Below are 15485 nucleotides of genomic sequence, written 5' to 3' on the forward strand. Positions count from 1 at the left end.
TGAACATGAGGAAGAATTTTACTGTGCAAGTGACCATGTACTGGAACAGATTGCCCAGACAGGTTGTGGAGAGTCCCTGACTGGAGATATTCCAGAACAGTCTGAACACAGTCCTGGTCCATGTGCTCTGGGATGACCCTGCCTGAGCAGGCAGGTTGGACTGGATGACACACGGTCCTTTCCAACCTGACCCGTTCTGTGAAAGCTGGGCCTGTTGCTGTGACCGGCATCACTGCTCAGCTCCATTTTGCTTTACTCAGAGCTGCTGAACCGTTTACCTGGGCTGTGTTCACCAGAAGCAAATAATACCAGAGCAGCAGTTTTAAAGCCCTGAACTCTTTAAATCCACAGGCCTTGCAAAGCAATGGCTTTATAAAGATTTTTACATGCTAATTTCTGTTGCTGCCCTCAACAGACCAGCTCTGCTTCCCCATCTCCACAAGGCCTGGCATTCTCACAGACACACAGATGTATCTGCAATATTTACTTGGTCATTTTATACTGCTATGGTTTCTGACAGTGGGTTTTTGGTTTGTGGTTTTTTTTTTTCCCCTACGGCTACTGACTGACAAGTCTTTTAAAAGCTGTGTTTGTAGTCTGCAACTGTCCTAATGGGGAAATAAACGTTCTACCTCAGAAAACTCAGAATGAAATTTGTTACTGTGCTTCCTTCAGTCTGAGCACGTAAAGCTCCCTGAATGGGATGAGGAACAGTAAGATAGATACCAAAATGGACAATGATATACACCAAAACACTGAGTGAGCCTGTGAATACTTTTGAAATGCTCAGCTCCTTGCAAGTATCTGTAGCCATTAATCCAAGGGTAACAGAAGCCACGAGGCTGCCTGTTGGAAGGGACCTGGAGGAACCACACACCACAAAAAGCACGGGGACGGAGACACGCATTCCCTCCACGCCATGAGAGATGTGACTGTCCATTTATTATTTTCATTGCACGTGCATTTTGCAGGAGCATCGGCAGGAATACCGGAAAACCCCAAACATTTATTTCGCACGTCGCAGCAGCTTCCCTGTCCCCCCTGAGGTGCGGCGAGCGCGGGCCCGAGGGCAGAGCGGCTCCACGGCCGAGCGGGCCGCGGGTGCCCAGGGCCGAGCACCGCCGGCGGGGCGGGACGGGGCCGGGCCGCCGGCGCTGCCGCCCGGAAGGACGCGGCGTTCGCCTGCCCCGTGACCGCGGGCCCGCCGGAGCCGCCTCTCGCGGGCCCGCGGTGGAGCCGCCATGGCGGGGGACAGCCCCAGCGCCCTCCCGGTGCAGCTGGTGGAGCAGCCCAGGTGGGTGGGTCGCTCCCCGACCCCGCCGCCGCTTATCCCGGGGCTGGTGGGCGGTGTGCGGGCGGCCGGGGGAGGCGGGAGGACCGGTGGGTAAGACCGTCCTCATGCTCCGGGCTGAGGTGCAAGGAGGTGTGGACTCGTAGCGTCGTGGTTTTTCCCTGACACGACCAAAGACTGCTCGGGAAGCTCCCGCTGCCCGGGGCGCGCCGGGTTCCGGCCCCTTCTCCCACCCACAGCAGCCCGGCCCGCCCTGACGCCCCTCAAAGGGTGGCGCTGGGGCAGCAGGAGGAATCGTTCATTCATTCATTCATTCATGCATTCATCCATTCATTTTTTCATTCATCATTTCGCCTGCATCAGTTTTGCCCCAGAGTTCTTGGGGAATACTGATTATTCTCTCGTCCTTTTTTGCTGTAAAAGGCCCTAGAGCAGCGCTAGCCTGGCCCGTCCCGGGAATGCCTGCTCCTTGCCATGGAGTTGCGCTCGGTGTGTGCAATGAACACGCACACGAACGACCCTTTCTGCTTGCGTTAGCGCCGCGGAACGGGCACGTCTCAAAACGCCGGGTACTTGCATACGATTGCACCGTAAATCCCACGGAAACGACAAGTCCAGCATTTCCAGACTTGGAAGTGTGAAGTTGTGAGGAGTGCCTTTGCTTTAAGGCTTCTGACAATTTTCTTCTTGATGTAGGTGCTTGAAATGCAGTGTGTGTGTTGCAACATCAAGGCCAAAGCCTGTAAATAGCCTTTCATCACGCCTGCTTGTAAAACCCACATTAAAAAAAGAGATCAATCAGCACTTAGATAAACATGCCCTCATGACTGCTTTGTTTGTTGTCTCTTGGTGCCAACACTACTACAAAAATATCTGTGAAACAAAGCAGCATTCTAAATACTGACACAAAAAGGAATAAAGTTAACACCTAGAATTCTGCCAACAGATTCCCCTGTGGACTATAATATTATTAATGTGATCTAGAAAAGGGATTGAACAATGAAATAGCAGAAATTGCTTTTGCTAATTGGATGAGTGATATACCAGTCAATAGTAGGGGAGATTATAAGTAGGAGAAATCATAGACCTAATATAGCTTTGTCACTGGGCACAAAGACAGAAAGGTACTGAAAGATCTGTTAAAAGTATCACAACAAAACATATTTTGTAGCTTTCCATTTATAAAAACAGTATGAAACATTTTAATACATGTAGCTGAACAGTAACACAGCCTTTACAAAAATGTAGAAACTAAGTAATTGTGGAATTTTCTAACATCTGTTTCTGGTTGCAGTCTTACTTCTACTTTGCATTAACAAGGCTTCCAGTTCTAGATTTAGATCAAATGTAGAAACCTTATTAGGGTTCCTGTTACTGGATTTTTGTCAGTAGACTAAAATTTTGCTTTAAGGTAGTTTCAAAATGAATTACAATCAAGTTTCCTATGTTTCACTAAAATACATATCTTCATCTGTTCTCAGCCCTTGTTTTCCTACTGTTCTGCATGATACACTAAAGTATGCCAACTTTGCAAACATCAGGCAGAAGGTTGGTACCTTTACTTTTGCAGGAAATAAAGCAATATGACAAACTTTATTTGCTTTGAACTGTCAGTAGCACATCAGGCACCTCTAAATGGAAAACCTAAAGTACTTTTGCTGGAATTCTGTGGAGTAAATACTGTCATAAGTCATGGGGATAATCTGACATTTGGAATTTTAGTTGGGGTAGTTCCAAATATGAAAACTGATAAAAATCAAAATCTGAGTCTTCAATATTATGTGAAGAGCAGAAATAACTGGCTTAATGTCACTCCTGATGTAGTAGAGAAAAACTCCACATACTTCAGGAAGCTGAATTGAATTTGCTTCAAGAAGCATTGAAGTTTCCTATCTTTTATGCAAATACAGCCCTTCTAAATGTTTCTAACCTGCCTTTCAGATTGCAGAAACTGAAGGAGATGTTTATATCAAAGTTTGGATCAGCTCCCAAGTTTTATGCTCGTGCACCAGGACGAGTCAACTTAATAGGTAAAAGAGAAAAATTAACCTTATGTTGTTTTACTTCATCTGTCACCCTGGAAGTCTAGTAGTTTAAAACACAGAATGAAAATGCTGGTCTTCATTTTATTTTTTAGAGAAGTTTCTTGTGAAAAATAGAAAATCATATATAATTTAGTAGATTTTACTGTATCTTACTGTAAACAACTCTACATGGATATCAGTTTTGGAGAAAAACAGTTATAGACAATTTGAAAGGCTTTGAAAATTGGAGTAACTTGCCAGCTTTTTTTTTTTTTTTAATTAATTAAAGTTACCAAATATAACCAGCGCCACAGCAATATACATGATAAAGCATGAAATGATTCTACCATCATCTCTTCTTTACTCTTCCATAGAGATGTGTCCACAGAACTTAAAACAGTGGGTGTGATTCACTGGCAGACTGGAGAGTCACAATTATTTTGTGTTTAGGTCTTACTTTTATTTCTGTAGCAGCCTTATTTTTTAGATTTCTCTGTCCTTGTTAGGATTGTGTTCTCTCTGGAGCTGAGCTTCTTGCATATGTTCATAAAATAATCCTACACATTTGAAGACATAGTAAAAGGATCCTGAGAAACAGAGATGTAAAAGTCAATTAGTTCATTATGCAGTCAATGTTAATTTTTATCTCAGTGTTGTGTGAACATCTCATATAGACTAAATAGACAGCATATGGTAATTGGGAATTATTCCAAAGGGAGAGGTGTTTACTACATACATTTTCTTTTTGATTGTTACTTTATGTGTTGTATGCAACTGTATTAATGATTATTTAAATACAGTAGTTATCTTCTTGGAAAAAGGTCCAGAAATTGTATGTACATGACAGTTCTCATGCTTGGACAGTAATCTACATGGTGAGGTTTTTTTTTTGAATTTTTGTAAGCCAGCATTAAAATATGAACATTTATAAACAGGTGCAATAGATAAAAATCACTGAAGAAAGAAAAACTTTTTGTGAAGTAATAAGAAACGGAGGAAATGTACCCCAAACTTTAGGTAATAAGAGTTGAAACTACAATAAGAAATTGTCTCATTCAGTAAACAACACTGAAGCCCTGTAGAAATTGTGTTACTGCTATTCTAGAAAGAATTATTGCAAAGTATTTTCTGTGTTTCTTTGCTAGGAGAACACATAGACTACTGTGGTTATGCTGTGCTCCCAATGGCTATAGAACAAGATATCCTGATTGCAGTAGAACCTGTACAAACTCAAGTTGTGCAGCTGGCAAATACCAATTCTTCGTACTTGTATGTAATTACTTTGTTTTTTCATTATTTTTTATGAACCTCTTCATGCATTGCAATACAGTTTACCTTTTCAGAGATCTGACAGACTTCCATTGCAATACAGAGTCTGATTGTGTAAAACAATTCATATCAGCAGATGGAATCCCACAGACTGACTCCATCCCGTGTGTATTAGTTCAGAGCAATAGCTTTGCAGCTGCTGTCCCCCACCTGTTTGTTCATATTACTCTGTAAGGCCTCTGATTTTTCAATCCTTCTAAAAGTGCAATTCTGTCCTCCCTTCTTTTATCTCATCTTTCTCGATATAATCCCCATAAGTGGCAGCAGCTCCATTTCCCCTGGAGAAGGGAGTGAAATATTTTGTAATTGATTACTGCAAAAGTAAGGTAACACTCCCCTGCTCTGGAGAACCTGGGCCTGTGTTTTCACAACACATCTTTAGCAACAATCCTGGCTCAAAAAATCTGTATTCCCTTGCTTCCACTTCCTCCACAGCTGTTGTTCACAGAATTATAGGGCAATTTAGGTTGGAAGGGACCTTTGAAGATCCCTTGTAAATAATCTTGTTGGCCTTCTGCTGAACTCCCTGCCAATGTCTTTCATATATTGGAAAACCCCCAAACTGGATGCAGTATTCCAGCTGAACATAGGGAAATAATCCTGCCACTCTTTTCAACTTCAGGCACGTTTTTTTGCCTCTTTGTAACAGACTCATATTTGTGTAGTTGCATGGTAGTTCAGATCAGGTCACTCACCCACATGAGCTTTTGTGGATGTTTTGCAAAAATCAGAATCAGCAAAAGCTTAGTTTAAGCCATTTTTATTGAGCCATTGGTTTAATTGGTAAATTAGTTCCTGAAAGCACAGTGTGTGGCAGCAAAGGGACAGGAACATACTGTCAAAAGTGGGAAATACTTGAGCACATATTCCTGCTTAAAGCTCAATTTGTTATAAACAGATTTTGAACTGCTGCCTGTGACTAAGACAGTTGAAAGGAATTTGTACTTCCATGCTAAGTATAAATACTCAGAGATTTTTCACTTTGTGGGGTACATTTTCACATTATAGCTGGGCTGAATCAAGAGTTTGCCACTGCCAAAAAGCAATGGCTTGGCTTCTTTGACCCCTGTCTCCCTGTAACTGCTTCTAAGATAACTCAGCCTTTTAGCAGGTGTAGAATACTTGTTTGATCTTAAGGCAAAGTGCACTATTCCCCCATTTTTTGCCTGGATAATTTTCTGTCATTTTAGTGAATTGCCATGCACTCAGCACTAAAGCTGACTTGGGGTAAACAGTGGGAACAAGCAGTGGTGAACAGGGAAGGGAAATGGAAGGTGTGTGTGGGACCTTTCCCTTTCTTCAACAGCAACCTCCCACCAGGGCTTAAGCTGTGTTGCAAAACCATTCTGCAAGAAACAATAGCTGCAGAATTACAATAGTTTTGATTAGGAAAAGTTGGTATAATGAACATGAAATAAAGCAGTAATAAAAAGGTAAACATTTTCACTCAGTCTTCAAGCTGTGCTGCATTATATTGCAATTGAAATGGCCTTCTCAAGACAGTTCCACAAAATGTAGAATTACAACCTTTGAATTTAAATTGCACACACTATCACTATATTTTTACATCTGCCCTGGTTTCAGTTTGAAATCATATGCTTTAAACCATAAACCAAGAAAAGCTCTCAGAACACAGCATTAAGCATCTTGGTTTTGTTGAGACACTGTTGCTTAAAAACAAAGCTAAAACATGTCCATAATTTCATAACAAAGAAATATTTTTCAACACTTTGAATGTTACACCACATAAGAAAACTGATGACAGTATGTCTTTTTTTCCCAGCCTGTTACACTGGTAGATTTATGCCTGTGGTGAATGTGTATCTATAGGCCTTTGGTGAACAAGGACTAACCAGAATCCTCTGTAGAATTACTATTTCCTATTTCATTCTTATTTTGTGAACTGGTAAACTGTGGAACAGTTCTGTAGCACTCTTCCACCCTGATAGTTAATGTTAACTTTTAGTAGAAATAGAACAGAGAACAGGTTGCTAGAAAAACCACATATTTGTTTTTTATCATAAATTATCTCAACTGATCTGATGCCTTTTATGTTATTGGGACTGAAAAGGTATTCAAAACTTACATTCTTTTCAAGTTCTTGACACCTCCCCTTCACAGAATATCTTTGTAATTGAGAAGTATGTGTAGAGAGAATATCTGACTTCTCAGAGTGCCTTCAGAAGTACCAGAGGATGGTAATTACCAATCAGTTTCCATCTCACGAAAAAACCTGAAAGGTTGGTTTGTTTGTTTTTAAATCAGGGTATTTGTACAGAAGACTCAAACAGATAAACTAACAGATTGACAAGACAATAAGGTTCTGGGTGAAAGAGCCAAATTGATCTCCCAAAAATAAGGATTATTTACTATTCAAGCAGTAAAAACCACCTCAGTCACACTACTTAAAAATCCCATCTCTTCTAATTATACAGAAAAATTGAAGTTTTTATGTCTGGTTATGGAGAACTGGCATTTTTTTCCCCAAGCATTCTTTCAAACCGAAAGGCTGGAACAGACAATACCAGAGTATTTTTATTTTTTATTTTTATTATTTTTATTTCATGGGTATGGATATATTGGGTATGTTTTCCCCAATATTTTATTTTATTTTGTTATAAAGTTCTTATATTAAACTGCCTAATTTTCAGTAGGAGGTTCAAAAGCAAGCCTGATGATTTACTGATTTAAGATAAAGCTTGGATATTTAGGAACTGTTTTTTATAAAAAAACTGAATGTGATAACAAAAAATAGACTTAAGGATCCTGGGAATTTTGACAGTCCCACATTCTGTGTTTGTGTGAATTATATCCATATAAAACCTGCCAAAATCAAAGCCAGTATTTTTCTTCCATTTTCTATGTGAGAAGATTGCAAAAAATAACAAAATGCATTTTAAGAAGTCATTATTTTAATATATCTTGAGAACCAGCAAATATATAATCATAATATCTGTCTTCTTGTTCATTGAAATTTTACTCTGTCTGAGAGGGTAAAATGAATTATGAAGATAAAATATTTTAGAATTCTTTGAGGCAGACTTAAGCTTCCTTTTCTCTTAATCACTTTCACACATTGCTTTCCACTAACCTTGTTTTTTACAACAATAATTTGGGATTATTGGAGGAAGCAAGCATAAACAAACATAGAATTTTATAATCTTCATTGTTTATGACAAGTATTTTCTATTTTACAAATACCTCATGGAGGATTTATTTTATTCAAAAACCATAAGCAAGTTGATGTTTCATTCTCTTGGAGATCATTAGAAATAAAAATTGGAAGAATTGACAGCCATTCTTAAACTTTGCTAGTACTCTAATTTCAATACTCCTTTTCATATCTTTTTGTTCCCCAGCAAAATTCTTACTCTAGCTTTGTGCAATTCTTTGCTGCTGCACTGCTGGTAAAATCCTGTTTGTGGCACTAAGATAGCAGCTTACACATTGAACTGTACACAGCCTGATAGGTTTGCTCTGTAATTAAGGTTGAACTGAACATATAACTGGCAAAATGGGAATTCTGAGCTGATACTGCAAGTGCCAGATCTGTTGTGCCGTGGAGCTGGGAATAGGCTGTAGGCTGGGAGTGCAAGTGGAGTTCCTCACTACAGTGGGACAAGCAATAGACCAGATGAACTGTGGTGCCACTGCAACACTGCTTGTTGCTTTGGGGCTTGCATGACACAAAAATTGCAGCCTTTAAGTGCACCAGAATAAAGTGAGCTTTTCAAACATTGCTTGAATACAATTATATCATACTGAAGATGCTTTATATTTGTATGACTTTTTCTCCATAGGTAACCAGAATAATTAACTGATAAAAATATCTTTTCACTGGTATCCATGACAAGTATTAATTAGTGATGTCCTTTTGGACAAAAATAAACCCAGGAAATCAATAATCTATGTAGTTTACTAGGACCAGTGTAAGAAGGAAAAGTTCCATCCTTTTAGGAGTTATTTGAAGTGTTATCTGAAGTGTTATTTCTTGGAACTGGTTTTATTCCTGTTAAATATTTCCAGGAATTCAGCTGCCTCTGTTCATATTTTTTAGCAGACCTTGTCTTGTAGAGCACATCTTAGTCTGGAACTTTTGAATATTTTTAATTTGATTTCTTGCTGTTCTCAGTGCCTCTGCTGTTCCTGAGTTGGGCACCTGCTGTCACGACATCAAGCAGATGAAGTTCCTGGGTGTTCAAGGGTACAGACTGCCAAACAACTTGCACCTCCCTGAGGCCTCTGCGTGTCACCCATGCCCATTTTGACAGCACCTAGCTGTCCTTTAGGAACATTCAAGATCAATATTTTTATTACTTTGAAAGAAAGGTGGAGTAGGAATTATCTTGGAGGAAACAGATAAAATATTTAAACTAAATATTTTTGTCTTGTAACATACATAATATAATTCTGCAGCATTAGGCTTGTTTTAGTGAGGTGCCATTCAGAGCAAAGGTAATGAAGATGAAATCCTGAGCAAGAATTACCAGAGAGCCTGAAGTTTATCTGTCTCTAGTCAAGGTCTGACAGATATGATTTGAATTTCCACTTCTAAGAAATCATGATAGCATACACATACATGATAGAAGGCATCCTGCCTTAATTAAGGATGTCAAAGGCAGCTTAATTTCTGGATTTATTTAATAGAGTCTTTATATTTACTTAAAAATTCTTATGCTTTCATCTAAAATAACCATATAGAAATAATTAATAAAGAAGATATGTAAAATGATCAAACAAGAAACCAAGCCAGAAAACATTGCACTGAAAACCATCAAACCAGTTTTGTCCATCAGCAGGTGGCAGTAACAATCCATGTTTTTTCAAACTAAATTTAATACAAGTTAAAGCCTTAAGGTTTTTCTGTTTTTGCAGGGATTTCAGTACTAGTGTTAATAACATTCAGATTAACAAAACCAAACCTCAGTGGCATAACTACTTCCTGTGTGGATTGAAGGGTATTCAGGTAAGCCAATTCTATTTAATTTATGAAATTAATATAGAAGTAAAATACAGCAAGAATACCTATTTACCCTCAAAACGTTTCCCTGCATTCTATAGCTTTTTTTAAACATAAAGTTAAATATTTTTATGTTAAAACTTGAAGAGGAGATATGAGTGGGTTTTCTTTAAAATAGTGGCAGAGCACTATTTTCATCTCTATAAAACAAATTACAATAGCAGATAATTGCTTCGGAAAGTCATGATCAGACATTATCTGGATGACATTTCTGTATTTTGAAGTCAAAAGGAATGGTTTCCAATGGAATTATTTAATTAAAATCTGCTTTGAAAAAGGTTTGGACATGAAGATAGTATCTTAACCCTTTTCTTTCTATGGAAGCATTTCAAAAACATGGACTTCCATTAAAGCTGAAAACCTGTAATTTGTGCACAACAGCTGAGTGAAGCTGACTCATGCAGTAGGCAAAAAGAAAATGCAAAAGCCAAGTAAACAGCATACAGAAGAAATAATCCATTAAGAACCATTACTCAGCCCACTTTTCAGGGTTTGGAATTTGAATGGGATTTTCAGAATGTCCTGAGTTAAAGGTGCAGCTGTGCAGGAGGGGGCACACTTAGGTTAAGGCAGGAGCACAACCTCGCAGACGTTTTCCTGGCTGCCACTCGAGGTTTGTCTCCCTGGGCACTGCCCTCTGCAGACTGCCCTGAAGACCCAGCTCTTGTGAAAGCAACTGCTGGTGGTCAGTGCTGCCCTGGGAGGTGGCCTTAACTCACCATCGAGGCTCCTGGAAATCTCACCTGCTGTTTGCAGGTGAGACACAGAATCCAGAGAATTCATGGCCCCTTGAGGGGGGAAAAAAGGTGTCTTCTCTGCTTGATGTCCATCTAATGACATTTCTGGAAGGGCAGATGGGATAAACAGTGATGGCAGGTCAGGAACAGGTTGCCACAGCAAGCCCAAAGCCCAAATAATGGGTAAATGTGCTTTTTAAAGCACATGAAGTTTGCCTCAGTATAGGCCATCTAGGTCCCCCACAGGATGATCCAATAGATAAGGACTGCAGACTGCTGAAAAGCCTACCTCAGACCTGCCACTGGAGTCTTCAAAATACAATATTCAGAACAATCAGTGCCACAAATCACTTTATTACAATTCACAGGTCCTAAACCACCCCCTGCTCCTATGCATAGACACAAATAAATTACTTATGTGTGCAGTAACATGAGTATTTTCAATTTTCTATTGCTCAGTAACACAGGCATTTAAATTGCACTGACTGTAGAGATATAGATTAGGTTTCTTTACAATATATCCTTTCTTATATTAAGGCTTGCATGACCAATTGACTTTATTTATTTTGCAGTCTGCTACTGAGATCTGTTTCCTAAGGACAAGCTTTCATACTTGAAGGTTAATTTGCAAAGCAGGTTTGCAGAGTCTAGTACTGGCAGAAAATAAGCATAAATGTTGCAGACTTAAGAAATACAAGTACTCAGAGGGTCCAGTGGGATAATCTGTTTATATTAAGCTGAACATGCTATCCTTTTGGGACAGAACTGTTGCAGAACTTGGCAAAGTCCATTTTCATTTTTGAAACTGAAGTACGTTTTCTATTTAAACATCGCGTGATAAGTCTGCAAGCCTGATTCACATTCAAGACAATCCAGAAACTGTGGATCAGTTTCTGGTTACTCAAGCATTTTCTGTTTATGAACAAGCCTGTCTAGTGTTCTTCATGAAGGGGCATGGGCAGCAATAGTATTCTAGATATGAATTTCCTTTATTTGTAAAACAGGAAATTCAAAATATAATTTGAAGTGATGGTAGAAGACTTTAAAGGAGGCTTGTTGTGTTTGCTGATCTCTACCCTTGGTATTTATGGTTGAAGTTGTTTCAGGAGAAGTAGTAGAAATCTTTTCAAGGTGGACATTTCTTCATGAAAATACTGTTATTTTTCTGATTATTGGCACTGTAACAGTTTGTTGACATATAAATTGCATCAGAAGTTAGCTATTCATATACCCCCATATACTGATGATTTTTTAATAAGTACTGCATGTTTGTTTCAAAGTAATAGCAGAGAGAAATTTATATAAAAGTGATTATAAATAAAAAGACAAAGCAACTAAAGAATATTTAAAAGAGTATGTACATGAGGATTTGTGACTTCTGGATTAAATGTATTATCTGTTGTGTCTATCATGTATGTTAGAATATTTTAAACTTCATTCAAAAAACAGCATGCCAGAGACCATCCCCACTGGTAGGTGTGTCTTTGTGACCCTAAAGCACAGAGTTCCTTAAGTACCATTGTGGTTTTCCCAGTGTCAGTGCTGTGGGTGCTTCAGGACACAAGTATCTGCTTTGAAAACAGCTGCATGGCTACTGGTTCCCCCTCAGCGTCATGTGGCTCCCTAACACCACGTGCCAGCGTTGGAAGTGAAGCATAAAGTGGACCTTGAGCTCTTTGTGGTGCCTAAAATGAAGAGCTGTCGAGAAAAGGACAAAAGTAGGGTATAAAAGGAGTGGTAACTTCGCACTGTCACCACAGCAGCTCAAAGCAGAGCCAGTTGCTGCAAAACCCACCCACGAAGCTTGGTAAATTCTTAGGCGTGCAGCCCATCCTGAGTTCTGCTTGGGGTAGTTATATGTTTGTGTACAGCAATTGCAGACGTACCTTTGGCTGAAGCCCCACCATTGGCTTTGTTCTTAAGGAATAGACTGAAAATTTTGCTTTTGCTTTATTTTGGAGATACCAGAAGCAGGTCCTTGCTTCCAGCAACTCAGCAGAAGGATTCTCTTTCTAAGTATCAGATAATTGCAAGCCTGAGCCTGTCTGTACTTGAAACTGAGATTGTTTATTTTTTCATTGTTAGGAACATTTTGGTCTCAATAACCCAACTGGAATGAATTGTCTGCTAGATGGAACCATCCCTCCAAGTTCTGGTCTCTCTAGCTCCAGTGCTTTGGTGTGCTGTGCAGGACTCGTGACACTCAGAGCTAATGGAAAAACCCTCTCTAAGGTAATTTACTGTAAAACACGAGAGTGTCAGCAGTAAAATTCTACTTAAAATTGAATATTGTTAATGCCTGTAAACATTAAAAACACGATACAATTGTTTTTGCAAAGAGTTGTTGGATATAAACTTAAGATATTGCACAATTGAGCAAACATCTTTGGCCAAATTTTGGCAGGATTTGAATTTGGCAAGAAAACAGGCTTACATTAAAGCTGAAAAAAGGAGCATTATTGTAAGCCTGTATTTTGGCCAACCATCAGGTCCATGCCTGGACCAGATGTGCTATCTGCAGGCCAGAGCTGAGGATATATGTGCTGAAGCATGTGGACCACACCCCCGAGGCCTTTACTCTCTCCCTGAATGACTTTTCATGGCTTTAACAACAGAGCATCTGTTGGAGGCCTGTGGAACGATTTCTTGATAAATTATGTAATCAGCACAAAGTAGAGGTAAAATTCTTCCATCTGACTCTCCTTATTCTCTTCACAGTTTTTTTGGAACACATATTTACAATCCAAAATGTATTCCTCACTTTTAAACAAACATTAGTCTAAAAACAAACCCCAAGTATGTGACCTGTTAGCAGTACAACTGTTAGCACTGCTTGGCTTGTGTAATACAGATTTCTGGAGGAGTCATTGTCCTTGAAGGTGCCATATGGGAATGAAGTTCTCTCCATTAAAAATGTCTGGTTAAGTGAAACTAGGATCTTAAATTAGAACATTGTCAGGAAGAGAAAAGAACAAATCTAAATGTGACTGTTACACATATTTGTGCCTATTGTCTAAGACAGACATTCCCAAATTGTGGTACAAAGCCAACTGAAAGTGGCACATGATGATGGCAGCTGTTAACTCTGCTTGTAACAAGCACTTCTCTGAGCCATGAGGTGAACAGATCCACACAGAAGTTTTTGCTGATCTGTTGAGATTTACTTCTCTATGAGGCTGCAGTTGTAGGAATGTTCTCAGCAGTGAGTGCAAATCCCACATTGCCCAGCTCCCAGGGCTGGCTTCAGGAGCGTCAGGCAGGGCTCTGGCAGAAAGGAGCAGGGTTGGGGAGGCAGGGAAGCTTTTTATGTAGGAGGATATGGCTACAGTTACTGTCACCCTGACTGGTGTTGGTGTGTGATCAAAGATCAGTAAGGGATTGGACACCGTAAGAGAGGCTGTGGTTTGGGAGGTGAGATGTGTAGAGCAGTGGTAGATAAAAACATAGAACTGAGGATCCTTCTTGGATGAATGAGACTGCAATTAAAGGGTTGGAGGTGACTGAATGTGTACCTGGCCTGACAAGAAGCTTCGGGTTTTGCATAGATGGTCCTACCACAGGTCAGCACTGTCTCTGATGGTGGTCACCTCAAGAGTGAAGCTTGGGAACAACTGATCAAAATCACTGGAGTGCACATGTTCAGAATTTGGGTATCTGCACAAGCATACAACTAACAGAGGTCAGAAAGCCCAAATTTTACTAGGTAGTAAAAATCAGTATCTGGAAAACCAGAAGCCAGGTTTTCATTATTCCAATTCTGCACAGTGTTCTTCAGAGAACAAATGATACAGTGTGTATCTTGAGCTGAACGTACACGTGGCTCGGGAGTACCAGCTGGCATTATGCCAGACTTGTGGTAAAGAAAGGTGCAAGACTCCTTCTGTCATTTTCACAGAAAATTATGGAAGAACAGTAGGAAGACAGAGACTCCACTGAATGTCTTTTCTTCTCCTCATGTGTCCTGTTCAATCCTCTTTTTGCTAGTTGAAAAATGTGCTGAAAGTTAAGCTTGTGTCTGAAATACAGTTGGACAAACACAAGAGACACAATTGCACATTTTTGTCAGGAAACCCTGCTGTCTGCAGCCAAATATTTTGCACTTGTGATGAAAAATGAGCAATTAATGTACAGATGAGACTTCTCAATAGCCACCATAGGAGCAGTTAAGAACATATCCAAGGTTTTGTAGGCTTGCATAGACCAAGACACCTGGATTTCATGGTTAGGAGAGAGGGTGACAGCTCTGAAGACTGATTGCTTTTGTCCAGGCTTTAAGTTTCCCCGAATCTTACAGGACAGTAAAAACTCATTCAGTGTTTTTTGCTAATTTATGATTTAGCATTAGAGACTTCTTATATGTAGCTAAATTCAGAGTCTCTGTTGCACTGGATTTATGCTTAGCCTTGCAGAACTGCCTTGTAAAAGGCAGGGCTAGTCTGAGTATAAATTAGAGCAATTAGGCATGTGAGTCCTCCGAAGTATAAAACGTGCTCTGGCCACTTCTTGCCAGCTCCTAATGCATCCTGTGCTGGTGTCAAATGGGATCTGTGCAGGATCCAGTCCTGCTGGCTCTGTGTCAGCAGGGAGCTCCCCCATGGCAGGGAAATTCTTAGCTGAGCACAAGTAGGGGCTTTCCAGATCCTTTCTGCTAGAAAGCTAACAGGACCATGCATTTTTCAGGCTCTGGATATTTATGTGTTTGTTTATTTTAAATAAGAAATATCACTTTACCCCTCCCATCCATCTTTTTTTTTTTTTTTTCCAAATGCTTTATAGCTGTGAAAGTTGTAAACTGTAGTATTTATAAGTAACAATATTTGGTTATGATGGTAATTTTATGAGAAAAGATTGACTTTTTGCCCCTCACTAGTCTGATGGACTTTTCAAAATCTTAGCATGATGGTTTCTAGCAGGAAGACAGAAAACTTTTGGCTTTGGAATCAAATTTGGCTGAAGTGTAGGGCTTCTGTAGCCAAAGTTATGAAAAAATGACCTTTTACTGAATGGAACATTTATCTGTTTTGTTTCTGTGAAACTATTTTTATGAGAATATTTTAGTTATATGCTCTTTTTCCTGATAAATG

The 15485-nt window shown here is 39.6% G+C and overlaps 1 protein-coding gene across 2 annotated transcripts in view; it reads left to right on the forward strand.

Moving 5' to 3' along the window:
- The first annotated feature begins 1177 nt into the window (after nucleotides 1-1177).
- Nucleotides 1178-15485, forward strand: part of GALK2 (galactokinase 2) — a 46175-nt gene continuing 31867 nt past the window's right edge. The window contains exons 1-5 of one of the 2 annotated variants that reach the window (XM_053988802.1): nucleotides 1178-1294; nucleotides 3233-3321; nucleotides 4461-4584; nucleotides 9520-9610; nucleotides 12487-12633. In XM_053988802.1, the coding sequence (XP_053844777.1) occupies nucleotides 1242-1294; nucleotides 3233-3321; nucleotides 4461-4584; nucleotides 9520-9610; nucleotides 12487-12633 (504 nt within the window). In that variant the 5' untranslated portion in view covers nucleotides 1178-1241. Of the gene's footprint in view, nucleotides 1295-1961; nucleotides 1984-3232; nucleotides 3322-4460; nucleotides 4585-9519; nucleotides 9611-12486; nucleotides 12634-15485 lie in introns of those variants that run through there. The other variant, XM_053988803.1, reaches the window with a different exon arrangement.

Source organism: Vidua macroura, chromosome 12, assembly GCF_024509145.1.
Source record: "Vidua macroura isolate BioBank_ID:100142 chromosome 12, ASM2450914v1, whole genome shotgun sequence".
NCBI lineage: Eukaryota > Metazoa > Chordata > Aves > Passeriformes > Viduidae > Vidua > Vidua macroura.